The 20,287-nt window shown below is 43.5% G+C and overlaps 1 protein-coding gene across 2 annotated transcripts; it reads right to left on the bottom strand.

Moving 5' to 3' along the window:
• Window positions 1-3,477: 3,477 nt before the first annotated feature.
• On the bottom strand, window positions 3,478-18,379 carry ehd3 (EH-domain containing 3). Of its 2 annotated transcripts, none has more exons than XM_017409262.3 (9): window positions 18,070-18,379; window positions 17,279-17,524; window positions 13,309-13,485; window positions 12,624-12,721; window positions 7,933-8,074; window positions 7,370-7,469; window positions 7,074-7,244; window positions 5,806-5,970; window positions 3,478-5,729 (listed from the first exon to the last, which is right to left on the bottom strand). In XM_017409262.3, the coding sequence occupies exons 2-9, from the start codon at window positions 17,503-17,505 to the stop codon at window positions 5,202-5,204; spliced, it is 1,608 nt and encodes a 535-aa protein (XP_017264751.1). In that variant the 5' UTR covers window positions 17,506-17,524; window positions 18,070-18,379; the 3' UTR covers window positions 3,478-5,201. The 2 variants fall into 2 exon arrangements, with proteins under 2 accessions (XP_017264751.1, XP_024860171.1); XM_025004403.1 differs by lacking the exon at window positions 18,070-18,379 and adding an exon at window positions 17,623-18,060.
• Window positions 18,380-20,287: the final 1,908 nt, after the last annotated feature.

Raw genomic sequence — 20,287 nt, 5'->3', positions numbered from 1 at the left:
CCCTCCGGGTCAGGGGTGAGTCTTTGCCTCGAGCGGAGGATCCTGAGTGGTTCAGTCGGAGCCAGCTGGACTTTTCTTCTTCATCCATTCATATCGTGGAGTGGAGGAGTCTGGGAGTCCTGTTCACGAGGGACGGTAGGACGGAGCGGGAAATGGGTCGACAGATTGGGGCCTTGTCTGCGGTCCGTCGGGGTGAAGAAGGAGCTCTGGGTTTACTGGTCTTTATGTTCCGCCCCTCTCCTGTAGTCATGAGGCGAGGATGAGATCCTGAAATGGGCTTCCTTCGTAGGATGAGCGGGTTCGGCCTTCGAGGAGCTCCTTTGTTTGGGGCGGGGGGGAGGCTCAGAGTGCAGCCGGAGCTCCTCTGCATCCAAAGGAGTCAGTCGAGGTGGTTCGGGCATCTAAATGCTCACTCAGAGGACGGCCCGGGGCAGACCCAGAACCCATGGAGGGATGCTGTGCCGTCTCTGGCCTGGGGACACCTGGGGATCCTCCAGAAGGAGCTGGGGATTGGCTCTGGTAAGCAGGGAGGTCAGGGTTTGTGACGCCATTCAGACGAGGCGGCTCGGCCCCTCAAGAACACGCCGGGGAAACTCGCCGAGTCGCCAAGGACCTGTTGGTGGATTCATCTTGAAGGTAACTGAGCAGCAGCCCTGTTGGGATGGAGCTGAGAGGAAGCGTGAGCTGCTGGTAAACCTAAAGGCCTGCAGATGAAAAGACGGCGCTGCCGTCTCACGTCTACAACCGTCCTCAGCCTGATGGGACTCGAGGTAAAGGAGAAGGTTTAAACATAAAACCTTGGTTGTGATTTATAGTGTTTCGCCCACATCTGACAAGACGAAGATTGAACAAAAACCTCTTCTACCACAACAACTGATCAGCTATGGTTGTTTATGTGAAACCATCCCCACCCTGCGCCTTCATGTACCGCCTCCTCCTGCGGTCACACGCCTCGACTGTTGACAGATGTCTCGCATTTATCGCTGCCGAGCCCGCTTGACGTGTGTGTGCGTTTTTTTCTTGCCGAAAGGATCAAATCGGAGCTGAAGCGAGTTTCATCTGCCGCCCGTCTCCTGGCTGGTTCGGCATCAAACCCTCCTCCTCACTTTCCAGGAAAGACACAAAACAACGTACCTAAAATAGTTGAAAATGCTATTTTTTCCCCCCTCGCCTTATTATTCCTCACTTAATTTTAGTTTTTTTATCAAAGGACAGTTCCTGAACAATGAGCAGCCAGGATGCACACACACACACACACATCAGAAAATAGCTCTCTGTGGTTCCCAACGTTCTTGCACATCTGCTGTTAGACCTTTAATTGATCTGCTTCTGTTTGTTTGTTTGCTCTAACGCCGCCCGGCATTCCATTTTACAGCTAAGAATAGCCAACAGAGGATTCACGCGTCCATGAGAGAGGCAGAGAGGGGGTCAGCAGACAGGAAGTGGTGGACAAGAACAGAACATCCTGTGTGAGAGGAGAGAGTGCTGGATCTTCTCTGCATGTGTGTGTGTGATTTACAGGCCCCGTGTAAAATGATGCTCTGGCTTCCCACCACACACACACACACACACACGAACACTGTACACGCTGAAATCCCTGGATGATAGAAAAATGTTTTGTGGCTCCCAGCCAGAGTCACGTGCTCCACTTCCTGTCATCGCGTTGGAAACTCTCCACACGTTCACATGAACATATATATTTTTTTTAAATTTTTTAAGAATTAAGAACATTTAAGGAAGAAGTGATAAGTAACTTATCGCAAGCTTCCTTTGACACGTCCTCCCTGAGCCCAGCTCAGGAAAAGAAGGAACGCCGTGAGGAATAACATGAAGGAATTCCACCTTCTGCACCTGATGTTTTCAACAGCGTGCCAGATTGTCCCCTAAAGGGATAGTTCGAGTCTTTTGAAGGTGAAGGTTCTTCAGAAAGGTTATGATCGATTATTATCTTACCCGTTGTAGATGGCTCTTTGGACGATCTCAGGTTTTTATTTATTTATACACTCATCAGCCACTTTATGGGTACCAAGTTGGAGCCGATTTGGGCATTTCGGCAGCATGTCCCTGACAGGAATCACCCACTCCAATGGATCCCAAAGGTGCTCTGTTGTACTCCAGTGAATCCAGACTCGTCAGATGCATCTCCTGTTGTCCAGTTTTGGTGAGCCTGTTTATCAGAGCCTCGGTTTAGTGTTTTTAGCTGATTTAGCTTCACGGTTCAACATGTCACCCTTTCAGCTTCTGTTGCCTTTCTGTCACCTCAAAACCAGTCTGCCTGTTCTTCCCAACAAGGTATTTTCATCCAACACAACTGCAGCTCACTTGATATTTACTTTTTTTTTATCATTCTCTGTATGGTCTGGAGATGGTTCGGAGTGAAATTCCCAGCAGATCAGCAGCTTCTGAAACACTCAGAGCGGCCCGTCTGAACACCAGCCACGCCACGTTCCAAGTCACTTAAACCCCCTTCCTCCCCGTTCTTTGATTAACTGCTTGTGTGAACAAGCGACCGAACAGGGGTGTCTCATGAGGAGGATAGTGAGTGGGGGTCAAACCATCCACATCAACAAAACACAGAGAAGGAAACACGCTCGGTTCAACTAACAGCGCTCCGAGATAAAGACTCCCCTGAGACTTCTTTTCCCTTCGAGATCGTTTCCAGTTTCCTCTCAAAGCCTAATGGCAGCAGGATCAGGGTGAAGTGACACAGATGCAGAAAAAAACTACAAGAACTGCTTTATTCCTCAAGCTTCTAATGACCGGAGTGATGAGCTAAGGGCTAGTCTGAGCAGGTCTGAAACTTCAGCAGCAGATCATGAATGCCATTTTCTAGACGTTTACATTCCTGTCAGTTCCGGTCATTTCAAAAGTTTTATGGTCATTTGCAAACATGAACATCGGCGACAGCAGCAGCTAGCTGTACCGCTCCTTTCGCAGCCTGAGGGGCACTTCCAACATTCTGTCTTTTTGTTTCTGCTGGAAAGGATCAGGAGCGTGAAGATTTATAAAACCGTGTTTGTGTGAATCGAGGGAAGTTCAGCAGGCTGAAGTTGCTTTTAGAGCCACTTTGGTCTTGGCTCCGACTAGCCGTTAGCTCGTCGATTTGACCACTATTATACTTTGTTTCTCCAGAGAACAACAAGAGTTATCTGCAGCAAGTAAGATATTGTTCGTTCATAACCCTCCCACAGAATTACACTTCTGATCTAAACTATCCGGTTAAATGAGTAACAGAAATGTGTTGAAGTTCCCATCATCTACTTTTGTTGGTCATTTTGCAAAGAAAATGTGTAAAAAAAAAAAAACAACAACTTTTGAGTAAAAGTGTAAGAATTTATTTAGTCCATAAAATAAATCTTATAGTTTAACTTCAGATAAACTTGTTGGATGATTTTATAAACCTATCATGACTTACAGGTGAAATCTGAGCTTTAAAGGAAAGTTAGGGCTTATTTTCAGGAAAATAAAAGTCGAAGCTCAGCGGGTTGAATAAATGACCTTTATTACACTTGTGGAGCTTTTATTCTGACAGGACAGTCGTCTCAGAAACAAACACCGTAACACCATTTCATGTCGCCACCTGTGAACGTGTTGATCTTCAGAGAACGCCGTAAAGAAGCTGGACTGACACAGAAACTAATCAGGAGCGCGTTCCGCAGATGTGACGGTCAGGAGGACGTTATCTGGGCTAACGTGATCCGTGTGCATAAGACTGAATGGTCCTATCAGCCGCCAGGAATTCCACATAAATAATCGAAAAGATGGAGTGAGTGCGGTGTCGTATTCCCCCCCCCGTCGAACGTTATCTGAGGGGAGGCAAACTCTCGCTGACTCTCTGCCTTAATCTGTATTCAAGGAATGCATTTAATCTTTATATTAGATTCACAGCAGAAGCACAGAAACGAGAAAGAAAAAGGGGCCAAGAAGTGGAAATATTTCCCTTCTGTAACACTTACTCCTTCAACACTTTTCTCACAACATGAAAATCCAATCTTAGCTGTATTTTATCTCGTATTTGATGATTATATTACTACATATACTGGCATCGGGCTAAAGTAATGTCTGCAGAGGAAGGATTACATGTCTGTATTTGAGATATGTGAAACAGAAAGCCATTTCCAGAACGTTTTTAAATCAGTGCCACTACAAAAAAAAAAAAGGGAGAGAAAACTTTAGTTAATTTGTTTTTGTGGCTAATATGTTAGTTTATACTAGGCTACTTTAAAAAAAATAAAAAATAAAAAAATCCCTAAATAATAAGCCACTGTGGGATGAGAACATGTGAGCAGATGCAAACATCCGCACAGGCATACGTGTTCAAAACGCATACGGACACCGATCAGGACGCCGCCACGCACGACATCGGCACATTTAACGCTCAAAGTCCCGAGTCCAGACAACATTCAGAACACCGTCTGTTACTGTGGTCACAGTATCGCCGCCTGTTGATGAGATTTGAGCCGTTTGAGTCCGAAAACAATGAGATGATCCATCAGTCGGCTTTTAAAGGTTCATCCGGGTGAGTTGTAGCAGCCGCCGTACAAACTCAGTCATCAAAACTGATTTTCCATATAATCGGTGATGGATTTTATCGAACTGCCTTATTTCTGTTTGTGTTCTCCTGCCTCTGTAAGCGTTTAACGAGTCGTCCTTAAAGACCGGACGGGAACAGGAACCTAAAACTAACACCTGGAAGGACCAGGACTGCATGGTTTTAACTATTATTTGTTCTTATTCTAAGTAAAAGTTTAACAGGAATAAGCTGTTTCGTGATTCCTCTTCCATCTGAATTCACAGTGTTTTCATTTGTTCCAGTAGTTTGAGTTCCAGTGTTTCTTTAACTCATCACCTGTTTAACTCCCAGCTTTTTCTGCACTCTTCTGTAAAATAATACTTGAAGGCCTCTGAAAGGCTTTCTGCTACTGTGGGAGGAGAGCGTTAGTCGGTACCGGCAGGTCAGATCGAGCAAGCGCTGCGTTCAAGCCAGCAGGATGAAAGCCGTTCAGTGTTGATTAGTTTGTAAAGTTTCTAAGCGTTTGTTTGAGTTAAGACTACAGACACGGGGACCATGGAAACGACAGGACAGGGTGGTATTAGTGGAAATCTCCCATGTTTTCTGCTGTACTGAGAGATTTCTCTTTAGATATGAGATGGGACTACCTGTAAGTTTTAAGGAGCAGCTTGTTGTCTAATCTCTTATTTTATTCTGATATTTTCCTCTTGGATGGCGGTATGAGGTGTGCGGGCAGCTCTGACGGCAGTTCGTGTCCTTCCAGTTTCACCTTTATCAGGTGATTGGCCAAAGCGAACTCCTCGTCGTCGAGCATCCCGTCCTTGTCGATGTCCGCCAGCTTCCAGATCTTCCCCAGGACCGTGTTGGGCAGCTTGGACTTCACCATCTCCCTCTTGGCGTTGGCTCCCGTCACCTTCCCGTTGACCGGCGACAGCGTGTAGAAAATCTCGTCGTAGGCGGGCTTGTCGCGGGCGACGACCCACTCGGCCTCGTCGATGCCCTCGCCGGCGCCCTCGCCGTACCCGTGGCCGAACGGGCCGTCCAAGGTGCCGTCAAAGGCGCCGCCCTTCACCACCGAGTTGGGGCGCTGGGTCTCCTCTTGGCGCACCAGGACCATCAAGCCGGCGATGTCGTTGGCCAGCATGTCATCCACCGCCTCCAGGAGTTTGGGTTTGAGCGGCTGGAACTTGGTGAGGTCTTGATCCTGAAGCTGGTCCTGAAAACAACCAGAACTGATCTCAGAATCCAAACTTCATCCTTAAATCTAAAAAGTCTTTTTTGTTGTTGTTTACCTGCATCTTCTTCAGATTAGGAAAATCCCCGGGCGATATCTGATGCTCTCTCTCGATGCGTTTGTAAATGTCGGCCAGACTTCCGATCAGCTCCTTCTTCTTGTTCTCCTTCCCGAACACAGAGGGCATCTCTTTCTTCAGGGAGCTGATGATGTAGGCATGAACCTACAGACGGAGAGCCGAAGACGTGAAAACCAATTTAAAGATTTACTCAGAGAAATTACAGCTGTAATCTAAGGCTGAAGTTATGGTTACTGGTGGCCATTTATAGTTTGAGATTAATTCTCGTCAATCCTGTCAGATTTAAGCTTTATTTCTCCAAGCTGAGGTCCTTCAAAGAGCTATCCACAACAGGTAAGATATTAGTGTTTATAACCTTTCCAAAGAACAGTGGGAAAATCAAAGCCTGTAACACTTTGGATAGAAATGGTCATCGTTTTATAATTCGTTCTGTCTTTATCAGGGTATAAATGTGTATTTAGGTCTAAAATATGAACCATGTAAATACCAGGAAGTGCTGAGACATCGGGTTTGACAAAAAGGCCTCCGGGTGCGAGAGTTTAAAAGTCAAACCCAAGAGGGCGTGACTCTAAATCATTTACAGGCGACGGTGTTACGACAACCTTCATTTAACCAAATTATAATGACTTTAAGCTTATGGGAAAAATACAGAATTAAAAGCTAAATCTTATAATAAATATATTAGATAGATCAACTTACTGTACGTCACAGTACAAACACAGACAAACTGCTGGAACTTAGTCTTTTTTAACGCGTAAATGTTTAAATTAATAAAAAAAAAAAAAAACCATAAACCCAGCACTGCAGAGCCCAAAGAAAACCTTGTTTTGTTTCTTTGTTGACATGTGTTCGTTTCCCTGCATCCACCTAGTGTCCTTGAAACACACACACACCATCAGCTGTCAAACAGGAAACCGTCTCTCAGCTCTGATAAATCTGCGTGTGTGTTCAAGCGTGTGCTCAAGTAAACACGGCTCTCCTCTCCCACCTGACCTCCTGCTCGGGGAGGAAGCGGGTCATGATTCACTCAGAGCAGAATCACCACATCTGTCCACCAGCGGGACGGTTTTGTGACAGCGACTGAGTTTTTTGCCGAGGTCAACAGCTGGAGAAGCAACGAGGAGGAAACGCGTGCACGCGACGCGGACATTTACACACGTCAGCTGTGAAGGTGCGGCAGTCAGTGGTCGAAACGTCGCCTCCCGAGACACAGCGTCACCGCTCTCGTCACGTCCCGGTGGGCTTACCTTGGCTAGTCTCGCCCTCTTGATCAGATCGTTGAGTTTTCGGAGCGCCGCATTTCTCGGTAAGGACTGGATGTCCTTGAACAAGTCCTGCTCTTCTGCTTCGAACAGCTTCCTGTTGTCAGGGATCAACAGCGGGTGGGACCAAAATGAGCCGATGTACACACGGATCACCTGTCAGACAGAAAACCCAAAATTAAAACGTTTCATCCTTCAAGTAAGCCTAAATGAATCCTCCGGCTCTGAGCAGCGAATAAGAGGAACACTGTCGCCCGTCAGCGTTTGCGGCACGTTTTTACCTCGGGGGTGTTGACGATTTTGCCCAGCGACCACATTAAGGCGCCGTACACCCTCATCAGCTGCTGGGTCTCGATCTGATCCGCCTTGTTCAGCACAACCCTGGAGAAAAAACACCCAACAAACGGTCATCAAAATCGACCCGCGGGTCCAACGGGCGCTGCCACTGAACACACTGGTTCACTGAGGTCCAGATCTCAGGAAAGAGTCTCCTGAACGTCTCCACTGGGAGTCAAGATTGTAAATTTACTGAATGGCTCACTTTTGGCGAGCTCTAACTTTTAGCCTAGCATCAACCACTGGAAGGATCCTGAGCACCAGTGAAAACTGTTGTTGTTTTTGTGAAGGCAGCCATCGGGTCAGAACAGACAAATCTACCCAAGGGGACAATAAAGTCCTTGATATCTAACTGTATTAAGTCATGTGTTGCATTGTGTCGTAACAGCAGAGAACAACGCAAACAAGTTACTCAAACCAACACTTTCAGGACGCTTAATCAAGCTAAGAACTTGAACTTTGTTTGTGTGAAACTCTGGCATTTTTAAATCCACATTCTCTGCAGTACCTGATCTTGTCTTCGTGGTTCTTCAGGGCTTTTATCACCTCCGAGAACTCGTCCGAGATGTCCAGTTTGTGAGCGTCGAACAGAAGGATGATCCTGTCCACTCGCTCTGCAAACCACTCCAGGACGGCTGCAAAGTCGTAGCCTGAGAGGGGGAGAAAGGAAAAGGACCAAGGGAGGTTGTTTATCCTTTTATTTGCAGCGTTTACCTCTCAGGGCGTCAGTTTAGCATTCGTAACAAACGCAGAAACACAGACTGAGTCAGAACGTTTTTATGCCCTTCAAAGCACATTTTTGGTACCGATTGTCAACATAATGTATAAAAACGGGGAATACTGAGATGGAGCAATATTCCCCACAGAAAGTCACTCCGGCTCACAGAGGAGGGTAATATTGGCTCATGTTGACAGAAAAGAATGTCTGCTCCTAAAGACCCAGCTCCCAAGGTTAAACAACTGGGGGCCCTTATTTTGCTCCTGCTTTCCTGCGTTGTGTACGATAAACAAGCCGACGGGGGGGACTCCGAACGCTCGGATTAGTTAACGACACGTTACTGGATCAGTGTCTGAATCCGCCGCTCGCTTCTCTCGAGTTTCTGTCCCTTTCAAGGACAAAACTCAGGCTTACCTGGAGGAGTTTCACGAGGACAAAAAAGTACAAGCTGTGGATTAATGAGCTGAAGTTCCAGGCACAACTCAAGGGCGTTTAGAGCCAGCGGGTTCCATTAATAATTATAATCAACCTGAAGAGCCAGGAGATCATTTGTGAATTAGTTGTAGACGTTAGCTTTAGTCATAACTGAAGGATTAAGATGCGTCAACAAAACCCTTTTTCTATTCAAATTACAAACCTAAACAAACACAAACCCAAAGGCTTTCTATTAGTTTCTGCTTTGAATATATCATAGTGTAATTTTATTTCTTATTTTGGTGATAAAAATTTTGTTTTTTCCTACATACTCACCACTCTGCTACAGTTAAAAGGATGGTTTATAATCTACAGAAAGGTTAACAAACTCTTCAAAAGAACTGCAGCGTGAAAGAAAGGTTGATGGCTTCACCACAAATAATTAACCAGAAAAGTGTTAATATATCAAGAAATTAAAGCTATAAACCCTCGGTGGGAACGAGCGAAGCGTTAGTCATGGTTTGTGAAGTAAATCTGGCTCCAGATGTGTTTTTATGAGAACAGCTGGAAACTACAGCGTTAAAAAAATAAAAAATAAAAAAGATGCTTTTTAGATTCTGAAACATCGCGGATCGTTCTTCATCTGGGAAATGTGTCACATGTTGGGGAGAACAATAAAAACAAATTTAAAAAAAAAAGTTGTTTTTCTTGTAAAACTTGCTGCTGGAGTAAAAATGGAAGCTGATAAACAAAACAACTAATTTCCTGCAGATTCCTCAGTTAACTTGTGTACAAAACTAAAACTTTAGCTGTGTGGAACGCCCCATTTATGCTCCTAAATCCTCAAATTAGGACAGTACATGTCAAAGTTTTACTGGAAACTAGGTGATAAGTATTTATACTCATTTGTTCATAAAAATGTTAAAACCAGAACAATAAAACAAGACAAAGCTAAAACCCAGCAGGGTCTCAGGCTTCGTGTTCCACTTTGTGCCCTTAAAGGGAGAGTTTCGATCTTTTCAAGTTGAGAAGCTACCCAGGCTGCGCAGGAGTGCTACAGCTAGCTGCTGCGCAGCCTTTCGCCCACAAATAACCCCAGTATTGTATGTAAATGAATATGTAATGTGAAATTCACAACAAGGAAAAGGTTTATAGAACAGTTTCTGCATGAATGGCTGTGAAATGTTTGAGATTGGAGTCGTTTTAGTCCACTTTGTTAGCTTGTTAAAGCAGATCGGTCAAAATAAACTCAATTTTTTACAAACTGAGGTTGTTCAAGGGCTATCTGCAGCAGGTAAGATATTGATTATTCCCAACCTTTCCACAGAACCCCACTCTGAATGTGTCACTAGAAGATTACAAGATGGTCTCAGAGATTTGTATTTTATTATCATTTGTTTTAAACATCATGTGACCAATCCAGTGAAGAACATGCAGACAAGCCACACAGTTTCCAAAAATCCAGAGAGGGATTTTTAAGCCTTTTCTTCAACAATTGCTGAATAATCTACAGTACCTCCATAAGGACATCTACGCAGACAGCTATAGCTTGACAAGTCTGCCTCTGGACACACACACACACACAAATACATGAATAATGCAACAGGTGAACAATGCAGATAGCACATACAGAACATATTGGTAATAAACAAATGAACTGACTTGGTGGAAACAAAAACCCTCACACTGACCCACCCCTTAGTGTCTCCAGAGAGCAAACAGCTGTCCTGACTCGGTTCCTGTTATCTGATTTGACTTAAAACAAATAAAATAAATAAAAACTCAGCTGGCGTGAGGTTGTTCTAAACGAACCACCACGCCTAAAACAATCTGTTCACAAATCACTCGGTCCCAGCTGTTTCCCCAACAGGAGAACTGGAGACAAAAACCGCCGATGAATTGCCGTGAAACTGCGTCGACCCCGCCCGCCCCGACGAGCTGCAGCCGACTGAAGCTGGACTTCAGCTGCACAAGAACACTCCTGGAGTTCAGGATTCTGCAGAACACCACAGCAGATACACACACAGACATTAATACAGACCATTAATACAGGGAAGCAATCGTTACCCAAAGCAGGGCTGAATCATCTGAGCCGTCACACTAAACCAACATGAAGTCAAACCGCTTATTGACGGCAGATAAACTCTTCTTTTTAGCTCCAAAGATCTGCTTTTAATCCAACCATTGTAATCATAAAACACTTTTACAACATAATTTACTTCAGTCACACTCATTAACTAACCTCTTAGGAACAAAATCTATATATTTTTTCCTTTTTTTCTCCTAACGAAGCATAAGAGAGTAAAACAAAAGAAGGAATTCAAAGAGTGTTTTTTATTACTTTCTTTAAGTCCTTCAGCTCTTTTCTAAATGTTGGTGGTTGGTATAGAGATGCAACCATACAGCTTTGGGAATGCCACACACACACACACATACCAACACACACAGCAGCTTTATTTTATTTTATTCTCCGCTGCCTCTTTGCTTTAGTTTCCACCACACTACGACAGCAACATGACCACCGGTGTGTGTGTGAACAGATTTAATCTCTAACGTGCAGGAGAGACGCGATGCACTTTAGTTTAAGACGAGCCACCATTTTTCTCTTTAAAAAGAGACCGAACAACACATCCTCTCTAATAAAGTTGCCCAAAGGTGTTTCATTGGATTGCAGTCTGAATTCTTGGGACAGGTGTGATGTTTTTTCCTTCTTTGACAGCTCTTGAGCGATTGTTTTGTTTTGGCAGTGTGTCGGATTAATCCTCTTCTGCCGCTGCTGGTTCAAGACTCTTATCAGAAAACCTCAAGAATTCACAACGCCGTTTGTTTGTAATGTGACCTTCGTATCACTGTCACGGCCTCATGCACATCATGCTGGGTCTCATCTGAAGGGAACGGGAGAGCTTTGTTTCGTGAGGTTAACCAAAGTTTGTTGCTCCCCCCCACCCCTCGCCTGCAGCAGACAGCCACAGAGACTCCGATCAGTGTCACTACGACTCAATATTTACCTCCTGATTTACTGCTGGATACGTGCTGGAGCTGATGTTCAGCAGCCAATTATTCTTTACCCTTCCACGTCTTCATATAAACCTGATTAAATGTATCAACTTCACCTAAGAGATGGTGGGGAGTCCTTACACCCAGAGCTAATTTAGAACTATGTTTATGTTGGACTAATCTTAAGACTTTTGTTTGAATATTCACGGTTTCTGCTTAATATATCAGCAGTTTGGGGTTTTTACACTTTTGCTGCTGTGGGTTTCTACTTTGGTTGTTTTTCCACAAAAATACTCAATTTTTCAACTTAAAAATCACGTAGAAGTGATAGAGTTTTGAATAATCTCATTTATGAGTATAATGGGTTTATCCTTTGTAACCATTACAGTGAAAATAAGAGCCGTTAAACGTTTTATGACTTGATTTTTGTTAATATAACCTTTAGAGTGAAGGAATTATGTTGTGTCTGAAAACAGCACATGAAGCTTCTTGGCTTTCTTGGTCACTGAAGCACTTTTGCCGACAGTGAAAAATAAAAGAGGATGAAAGGAACCATAAAAACATAAAAGGGAAGGGAGGGAATCACGGATGCTGCAGTTTGGGCTTACGATTCCACTATTTGGTTTAAAGAGAAAGTTCAGAGCTTTTAAAGTGAGGTTAGGAACAATTAGGATTGTACTTGATGTCGATCGCTCTTTACTCAAGAAACAGAGCTGAATCTGAAAGGTTTGACAAGCTAAAAAAAACAGATTCTGTTTTATAAAATTTAGTACAAAACTGTGGATAAAGTGCTCAGTTTAAACTGTGTGTGTGTGTGTGTGTGAGTGTGTGAGAGAGCGAACAAGAGTCAATTTAAAGCTCATCTTTTTGTCACAACTTCCTGCTCTTTGAAATGAACGCAGCCTAATCCTCCTGAAACACACACACACACACACACGTCCAAAGGAAATGCTGACACTGTGTTTCAACTGGACTGGGAGTCTGCAGCTGAACAGCTCCAATGAACACACACACACGCCAACATAAACAGAGGGAAATAAATGTGTGAGAGTCACAAGTGAGCGCCTTACCACGACTGATCCTCTGTTTCTCTCCGGACAGAATACCTGGCGTGTCAATCACACTAATGCTTTCCAGCACAGGGTTTGGAAGCTGGGCGCACACAAACCTGCACACACACACACACACACACACACACACAGACAGGAGAAGAGGGGACAAAAAGACAAAAATCAGGACAGAAGTGTAAAATGTTCTAATAACAAACATCGCCCTGCACCAGAGCTCTACCTCCCTTCACTTTTCTCCTCCATCCCGTCTTCTTTTCGTGTTTCTTCAGCTGAATAAATATGAACAGGTTCGTGGTCATCCTCACTGCGATCCCCCCCCCTCTCTCTAATCCCCACTGACAGTCAGCATTTCTCCTTACAGCACTCGAGTGTCCTCGCAGAGAGGGAACCGCTTCGAGGGTAAAGAGTTTCTGGGGCCCTTTTTTTTTTTTTTTTTTTCTTTCCAGAAGAATGACTGTGCAAAGACCATCAGCTGCGCAGCTCACCCTCTGCCACGCAAACACACTCAGCCGTCTACAGAGAAAAGCCTGGGGAGGGAAATTCAATCACACAGGAATGTGGAGCGGTGGTGTGGATTCTCACTCGGCCGTTCCTCCCGCCCCCCCCGTCCACCCTGCGTGTTTACACATTTCACCTCCGCACGACATTTTGTCCACCAAAAGCACGAGCGGCGCTCTGCGCTCACCTGTTGAGGAAGGCGTTCCCGAACGCGTTCAGCTTCCTGAAGGGCTTCTTGGGGTCCACCACCAAGGCGTTGCCGGGGATGACGCCTTCCGTGTCGCCGTGCATCACCGCGATGAATGAGTCCGTGGTGGGCTCGGGCCCGATCCGCATTCCGGGAAAGTCCTGCTCCAGCAGGTAGCTGCAGGTGAGACGGCAGGTCAGGGCGCTTAGCGGCACAGGATGAGGGATTTCTTCCAAACAACTCAGCAGTGTGTGGAAGTAAATCAAGCGTACATGAAGGCGTTCGGTATGTGGGAATAATCCTGCAATAAAGAATCTACCAGAAACAAAGAACAATAGTGGCTGGCAGGTTCAGGTTTGTCTATACAGAGCCCGTGCTGCTTATGTCAGAGAGCTACAGGATCTGAGTTTAATGATCTGTAATGAACCTTTATAAACCTTTACATGCTTTAATACGGCAGAAATATTATGATATTACAGCAGGACGTGCTGCAGCTAGGTGCTGCTGCTGTTTCAGCTTGCAAATAACCACAGAGTTGTACGTAAATAACAATTTAATGCAAAATTACCAGAAGTAAAGCTTATAAACCAGCGTTCACATCAACTGTTATAAGCTGTTCTTTTAGATTGGAGCCGTTTAAAGATGGCAGCTGTCCTCTTTGGTCTTCGCTTCGCTCAAACTAGCCATTAGCTCATCGGTTTGGTCAGAATTAAACTCTGTGATCATTCAAAGAGTCATCAACAACCTTACTTCGAAAAATTATGAATGTCACTTTAACCCAAGTGCTTCGGGCTTTGCCTGAGTAACTCTGTGAAAACAAATTGGTTTGAACGCTGAGCTGCATTTTGGAAAGCATCTGAAAACGGATCTGCTTCAAATTAGACGCTGCCGCTGCGAGAAAGATTGCATTTTTTGTTTACGGGAATTTGGAGGTAAGCAGCTGCCAAAATAAGCAAAACTCGAGACTTTTGTATGAAGCAGCAAGGAGGGGAGTTTTGTAATCAGCGGAATCACAGATGGAAGATTCTGTTAAATAAAAGTCTTGAGAACACGCCTTTTGTTCGTGTAAAAGTAAATAAATGAACAAGGTTTGAACACTGTGTCACTTCTTCTCACAGATTTTTCTATTTTTTTTTGTGGCATTTAACTCAAATTGATAAAAAAAAAAAAAAATTATAAACCATGAGGGGTTCGACTAAAACTTTTACATAAACAAGAAACAGGTGGAACACTACCTGCTGCATTTTTGTAACTTTTGGCGATGAAAATTCATGAATCCTTAAAGTGGAATGATTTCATGTTGTCGAGCTGAACTTTTGTGCCGCACTTGGATAGCGAGCCTCCGTTAGAGCGCCGTTGTTTTTCCCTTGAACAGATTTTCATTTTGTACTAACCGCGCACGACTCTTCTGAGCTTTTTCTATTAGGTTTTTTGTTTTTTTTTAAATCGAACACCGAGGTGCTGGAGCAGACTCGAAGCAGAATGCGTCTCTTTGTTGTAGACTGAGAGACGAATATTTCAGTTTCCGGTTTGAACTCATTTCTGCTGGTTTTCCACAACCCAGACATTGTCAACACAGACCCTAAAATATGCACTAACAGCTAAACGGGTCATTCTTTAAAGAGTGAAGCAATGTGTGCAGTTTTCCTTATAGATTTGTCTCCACACACACACACACACACACACACCTTGCCAGAGGAGCCAGCAGTGCCTGGCGGAGCCGTCTCTACATCCACATGTATAGTGAGCCGTCCTCGTTGAGGAGAGGTTGTGTAATCCATAACCTTCACACAGCTACAGCACACGTGTGATATATGACATCTTACTGAACGTGGGTGCAGCTCACAGACATGTCATCCACGTCGTTTTTCAGAAAGATTAAACTGAAAGTCCACCACCGAACGGGTCATCAGCCCACAGCTAAAAAGGTATTTCATATAAGATGAGCCACAGCTGCATAAAGGAATGCGTTTCGTCACACCTGTACTCTTTTCTTTTTCCTCCTGACTCTCTCTCTTTTGTTTTGACGGCTCAAAAGGTTAAATCAATAGTTTTAGACTCAAAGCGAGGTTCAGATTTGCCGATCTACGAATAACTGAAGATGGCTCCTTCAGCAGGACACGCCGCGCGGCTGAGAAGGACCTGACCGCGAAGAGAAAAAGAGACGCTGATTTGCATTTTAGGCAAAACTGCAAAGATAAATAAATAAATCAAACACACTGGTGTGTCGCTTCTCTGAGGCTTGCTTTAACAGGAGCCATGAAGTGAAGGAACTGTCGCAAGAGCCGGAGCTCGGGTCAAAGGTCAGTTTGTACATTCTGCGTCTTGCTGGTAAAACGTTGCGAGGTCAGATTTTCAAATGCAGGGTGAGAGAGAAGGAATCAAACCCTGAAGAGGAAGAGAGAGCGCTAATGTCTACACCATGTAGCAGGAAGTCACTAACAGCATCTTCTATCTGACTTAACCCACTAATTACCCGCCACTCTCGCTCTCTCTCTGTAAGTGTGTTTGTCCAGCGGAGTGTGTGTGTGTGTCAGAGGCCCAAGATGACAGCAGCAGCCCTTCACCTCGGAAGAGGCTCAACACCCTGCTGCTAACATTTCTCACCATCACACACACACACTAACTCCAGGTCATATGCTCTGACAGGACACACACACACACAAGGTAAGGAGGGGATGGTGAGAAAAACACTTCTTCGGCTAACTTTAAACATGACGAAAAACACACCAACGTTAGACAAGAAAAACAGAAGTCTTTAAAGGCCTGGCACTTCTTGAAGGAACGCATATCGCCCGCCGCATTTCGTGCCAGAGTTTCAGACTGAGATCACATGATGTTGAATGAAAGTGAGGACGTTAGAGTCGTTTTGGGCAAACCTTGAAAATAACATTACCCACAAGCTCACACAATATTCCAATATTTCACATGATCTGTTGGCGCTCGGAGTGCGTGTTGCGACTGACTCTCAGCTACTACCACGCCAAATTCTAGCCCAATGGCTGCAAGACTGGCTGAGTCTGAGCCATTTTTGCGTTCTCTCCGGTGACTTGGCTGTGGCGGCCATCTTGAATTGGGTTATGTCCAAAGGCAAATGAGTTGTAGCTGTTGACCCAACGATGACTTTCCGAAGGTTTCGTTAAAATTCATTCACTGATTAATGAGACGTTTTGCTAACAGACGGAGTTGGTTCCAGTAGTTAATGGAGGTTTTTTTTTTTTTTAAACGCATATCTTGCACAATCAGTAAGCGCTCAGAGTATAAGTAGGTACCACTCTCAGTTACTTCCACACCAAAGTTTAGCTCAATATCTGTAAAACTGACTGAGTTATGTCCATTTTTACATACACAGACCCATTAGCAAGACATTTATCCAGAACCCTGGTAGGAGTTGTTAAACAGAACACCTACAAGGAAAATAAAGAACCTAAATCACTTTACACAGAGAAATAAGATAATACCAAAGTTTGTTTGCCTATTTTTGTTCATTTAAAGGACAAGATGGCGGAAGGCTTTCGATGCCATAATTAAGTTGTTTCTCTCCAACTTTAATGCCTTCATTCAAGAGCTACAACTTCTAATCAACTGTCCATTAAAATGCAAAACTTTAAAATAAACCCAAAACTTTTCATGTTCCAAGTGAAGAAGGTGCATCTGTCTGGAGCAGATCCGAGTCCATCTGTCATTCTCTTTACTGTAAACACACAGGAACGTCACCACGCAGGGCTGCCGTGCCTCCAGATGCTGCAAATTTGTGAGTGCGTGATTTAAAAAAAAACTTTTTATGGAGTCAGTAAAGCTGGCTAAGGTGTGGTTCCTTGAAAGCTGAGGCTTCTTATACATGCTAGTACATCAGTTCTTTCTGGTGTCAGCCTCTCCCTCTTTTTTTTTTTTTTTTTAAATCTCTGAGTGTGCTGTTTCAATCTCCAAACGCAGCTTGAAGTGAACACACGGGGTGCATGTTTCTCACCGGATGAAGCTCGTCTTGCCGGTGGAGTACTGTCCCACCAGCAGGACCATGGGCTTGTTGTCGAAGTCGGCATCCTCCAGGGCTGGAGAGTGGAACTCGTGGAACTTGTAGCTCTCCTCCAGCGGCAGGAGCTTGGTTTTGTAGAGCTTCTTCAGCCCGTCGCTGACCGTCTGGAAGACTTCTGGCTCCTTCTTCCTGCGGTCGTCGGTCCCGAGCCAGCTGAACATGGCTGCTGTGCACTTATAGCTGGAGCAGTTAATAAGACGAGATGGCAAATTATTAATAGGTGATAATGGAGAAAAACTGAGCAATCAGTCAGCTTGTTTTGCCTTTTTTTAACTGACCTGAAAGCCTGGCAAAGTTATATCCTGAGGAACCTTAAAGTAGGAAATCTCTACATGTGATGACGTATGTGGCTCACAATCTATTTATGAAATCTTGAAAATTATCTATTTTTCAAATCATAAAAGCAAATAATGTGTCTTTAACCTTCTGCACTCAGTTCGTTGATTTCTTTTTATTGCCTAATGTAAGTCAAAATAAAGCTGGGAGCTTTTTGTTATTATTTGGCTTTGTGTTAATGACTGCAAGTAGTTGTCTATTTGTCCCAAATTAAGTCCTAGCTAATAAATCCTGCTCTCTCATCGACCTTATATTGGTCCTCCTAGCAAAACACTCCAGCAAATACACTGTTTCAAACGAGTTTGTTTTAGTTTACCTATCTATTATCGATGAACAAGCTCTGTTAAGAAAAGCCTAAATCATTCTAGCCAGGAACAACATTACGTTACCAGGAGAGCTAGCAGAGGAGTTCAAGAAATGATGCACCGAGCTGCTGTCAGTCAGTGCAGCCGCCGTTATTGTTCAGCCTCCCGCTCTTCTTCTACGCTTTAAAAAAAAAACCAAACGGCTTCGCTGCCCAAAAATTAATTATCTCGGTCGGTTTCCGGTGAAAAATAATAGGTGACTGTTAGAGGTTTTTTTTTCTTTTTCTATCAAAGAGCAGCGCTGAATGTGGCAGCAGCTGATGTCCTGCTGCTCCATTTAAATGCCCGAGCTGCGAGAGAAACCCGACCCCGGCCGGAAGTGCCCAACTGCTGGCAGCTGGAGCCGCCGCGGTCCCGCCCAGTGATGCTGGAGCTGAAACCGCCCCGATCGACGCCATGTTGGATGAGGAGGGAGGGAGGAGACGAAATCACATCGCGCCACCTAAAGGTTCACAAATATCAGCCGATGAACAGTAAAATATTCTTTAAACGTAGATGTTTTTAGTAAAATAAACACTTATTGTTCTAGGATATATAATCAACAAATGGCTACTAAATATCTGGCTTAGTCTTAAAGTTATGGTGCAGGCTTATGGCAAGCCGGTTTGTCATATAATACTGGAAGCGCTCTTCAAAAACAAGAAATCCATAACTTCAGTTCTTCCAAGTTAAATATTTCATCTATCCAGAATGCCTCTGGTTCTACCTACAAGCAACATTTCAAATAAGCCAAATATCATACTGCATAAGAGAAATTACTTTTTTTTTTTTTTGCAATTTCTTATAACTGTGCTTTCAATTCCAGATATCTACAAGTAGCCAACATTTTCACTATTTATGAACACTGTGAATATCCAAAATAAAATTTGTAAGCTTAATTTACATTTTAAACAACCAGAATCACATTGTTACTGGTCATAAGTTTCACGTTGCATATCCAAAATGAAAAACTACTCCAGATATCTATAACATCATTAACATTTTAATACATTCAGCTTTAAATAGTGAATTTCAGGTAGAGTATTCATATTATGACTAAAACAGCTATTTTAGATATTGGTAATTGGAATAATGACTTGGACAAATATTGTTTGAAATCTTGATTGTGGCTAAGATGGATACCCTTCTAAATATCCATCCCTTCTTATACATATATTATATAAGTCCTTTGTTTTAGACCTCTGTAATTTCAGTTCTGACTGGTAGGAGTGTCATTTAGAGTAAAATGAATACTATTATTGATATAGAAAACAAGTAATTAGAAATAGGAGTGTGGTTTGTGATGCATGTTTGGTAAACCTCTGCCTCCGGGACTTCCTCCAGTAATGTACTTTTGCATTTCATTTGGTGACTGTATGTTGTTGTTTTTATGACTTTTTAACTTTGTGTTTTTATGATGTAAAGCACCGTGAATTGAGTTGTGCTGAAATGTGCTATACAAATAAACTTAACTTGACTTTGCATAACTTTATACCAACGATTCATTCTGTTTCTATAGCAGAGAGTTTTACGTCAACAAATGATTGATTGAACAGTGTGAGAGAATGGGACTAAATGTAAAAATAAACCATTTGAACATAATCTTGAAAGTCTAAAGTCTTAAAATAAAACCTTCATGTTGAAATAACTCTTAGCATCACTGGCTGTCTAAAGATCAGTATTACCTATGCCTGAACATGTGAAGACCTGAGCTTTGTTTTTGTCTGGATTGTTAAGTCTTAAAGCTATAGGAGACGAGCAGAACCTGGTGACCTCTGGGGTTCTGCAGGATCCATTAGAGGCTCCAGGAACGCCTCTTCCAGCCTCTATACTTCAGGTGAGAAACAGATATTCTCCTGCTTTGGTGGCAGTTTTCTGCTAAAGTTCATGTATAGGTTTGGCTGTAAATTCCCCACTAATTCCTTCCACATTCACCCTTAATTTAGTTTAGCTCAGACAAATCAAAACAATTCTAAATAAAACCTGTGGTTTATCAACTATAACACCCCAGTTACTTCTGAGAAAATATTTACTCGTCTTAAAACTTACATTTTTTGTGCTCAGTGATCCATAATTCACACTAACTCCTTGCAAAAAAAGCCTAAAGGTCATTTTCATTTTGGGTTTTCATCATTCATGCTCCAATTATCTACAATAATGCGATTCATTATTCATCTTTCTATCATCTGTGCTGTCTGCTTTCATAAGTGTTTAATCTTGAGTAATAGTCGAATCTGAGATTTTAAAAGCGGAGATAACACTC

Source organism: Kryptolebias marmoratus, linkage group LG19 (assembly GCF_001649575.2).
Source record: "Kryptolebias marmoratus isolate JLee-2015 linkage group LG19, ASM164957v2, whole genome shotgun sequence".
Lineage (NCBI taxonomy): Eukaryota > Metazoa > Chordata > Actinopteri > Cyprinodontiformes > Rivulidae > Kryptolebias > Kryptolebias marmoratus.
The sequence above is the reverse complement of the archived record's forward strand: the minus strand, read 5'-3'. Positions and strand labels throughout refer to the sequence as shown.

Excerpts from the sequence above, each read along its gene's own strand:
- ehd3 (XM_017409262.3), bottom strand. The coding sequence starts at position 17,505 with ATGTTCAGCTGGCTCGGGACCGACGACCGCAGGAAGAAGGAGCCAGAA. Across the intron at positions 12,722-13,308 it reads GGGAACGCCTTCCTCAACAG|GTTTGTGTGCGCCCAGCTTC; the intron begins GTGAGCGCAGAG and ends GTGTGTGTGCAG. Across the intron at positions 5,971-7,073 it reads AGAGGGCGAGACTAGCCAAG|GTTCATGCCTACATCATCAG; the intron begins GTAAGCCCACCG and ends CTCCGTCTGTAG.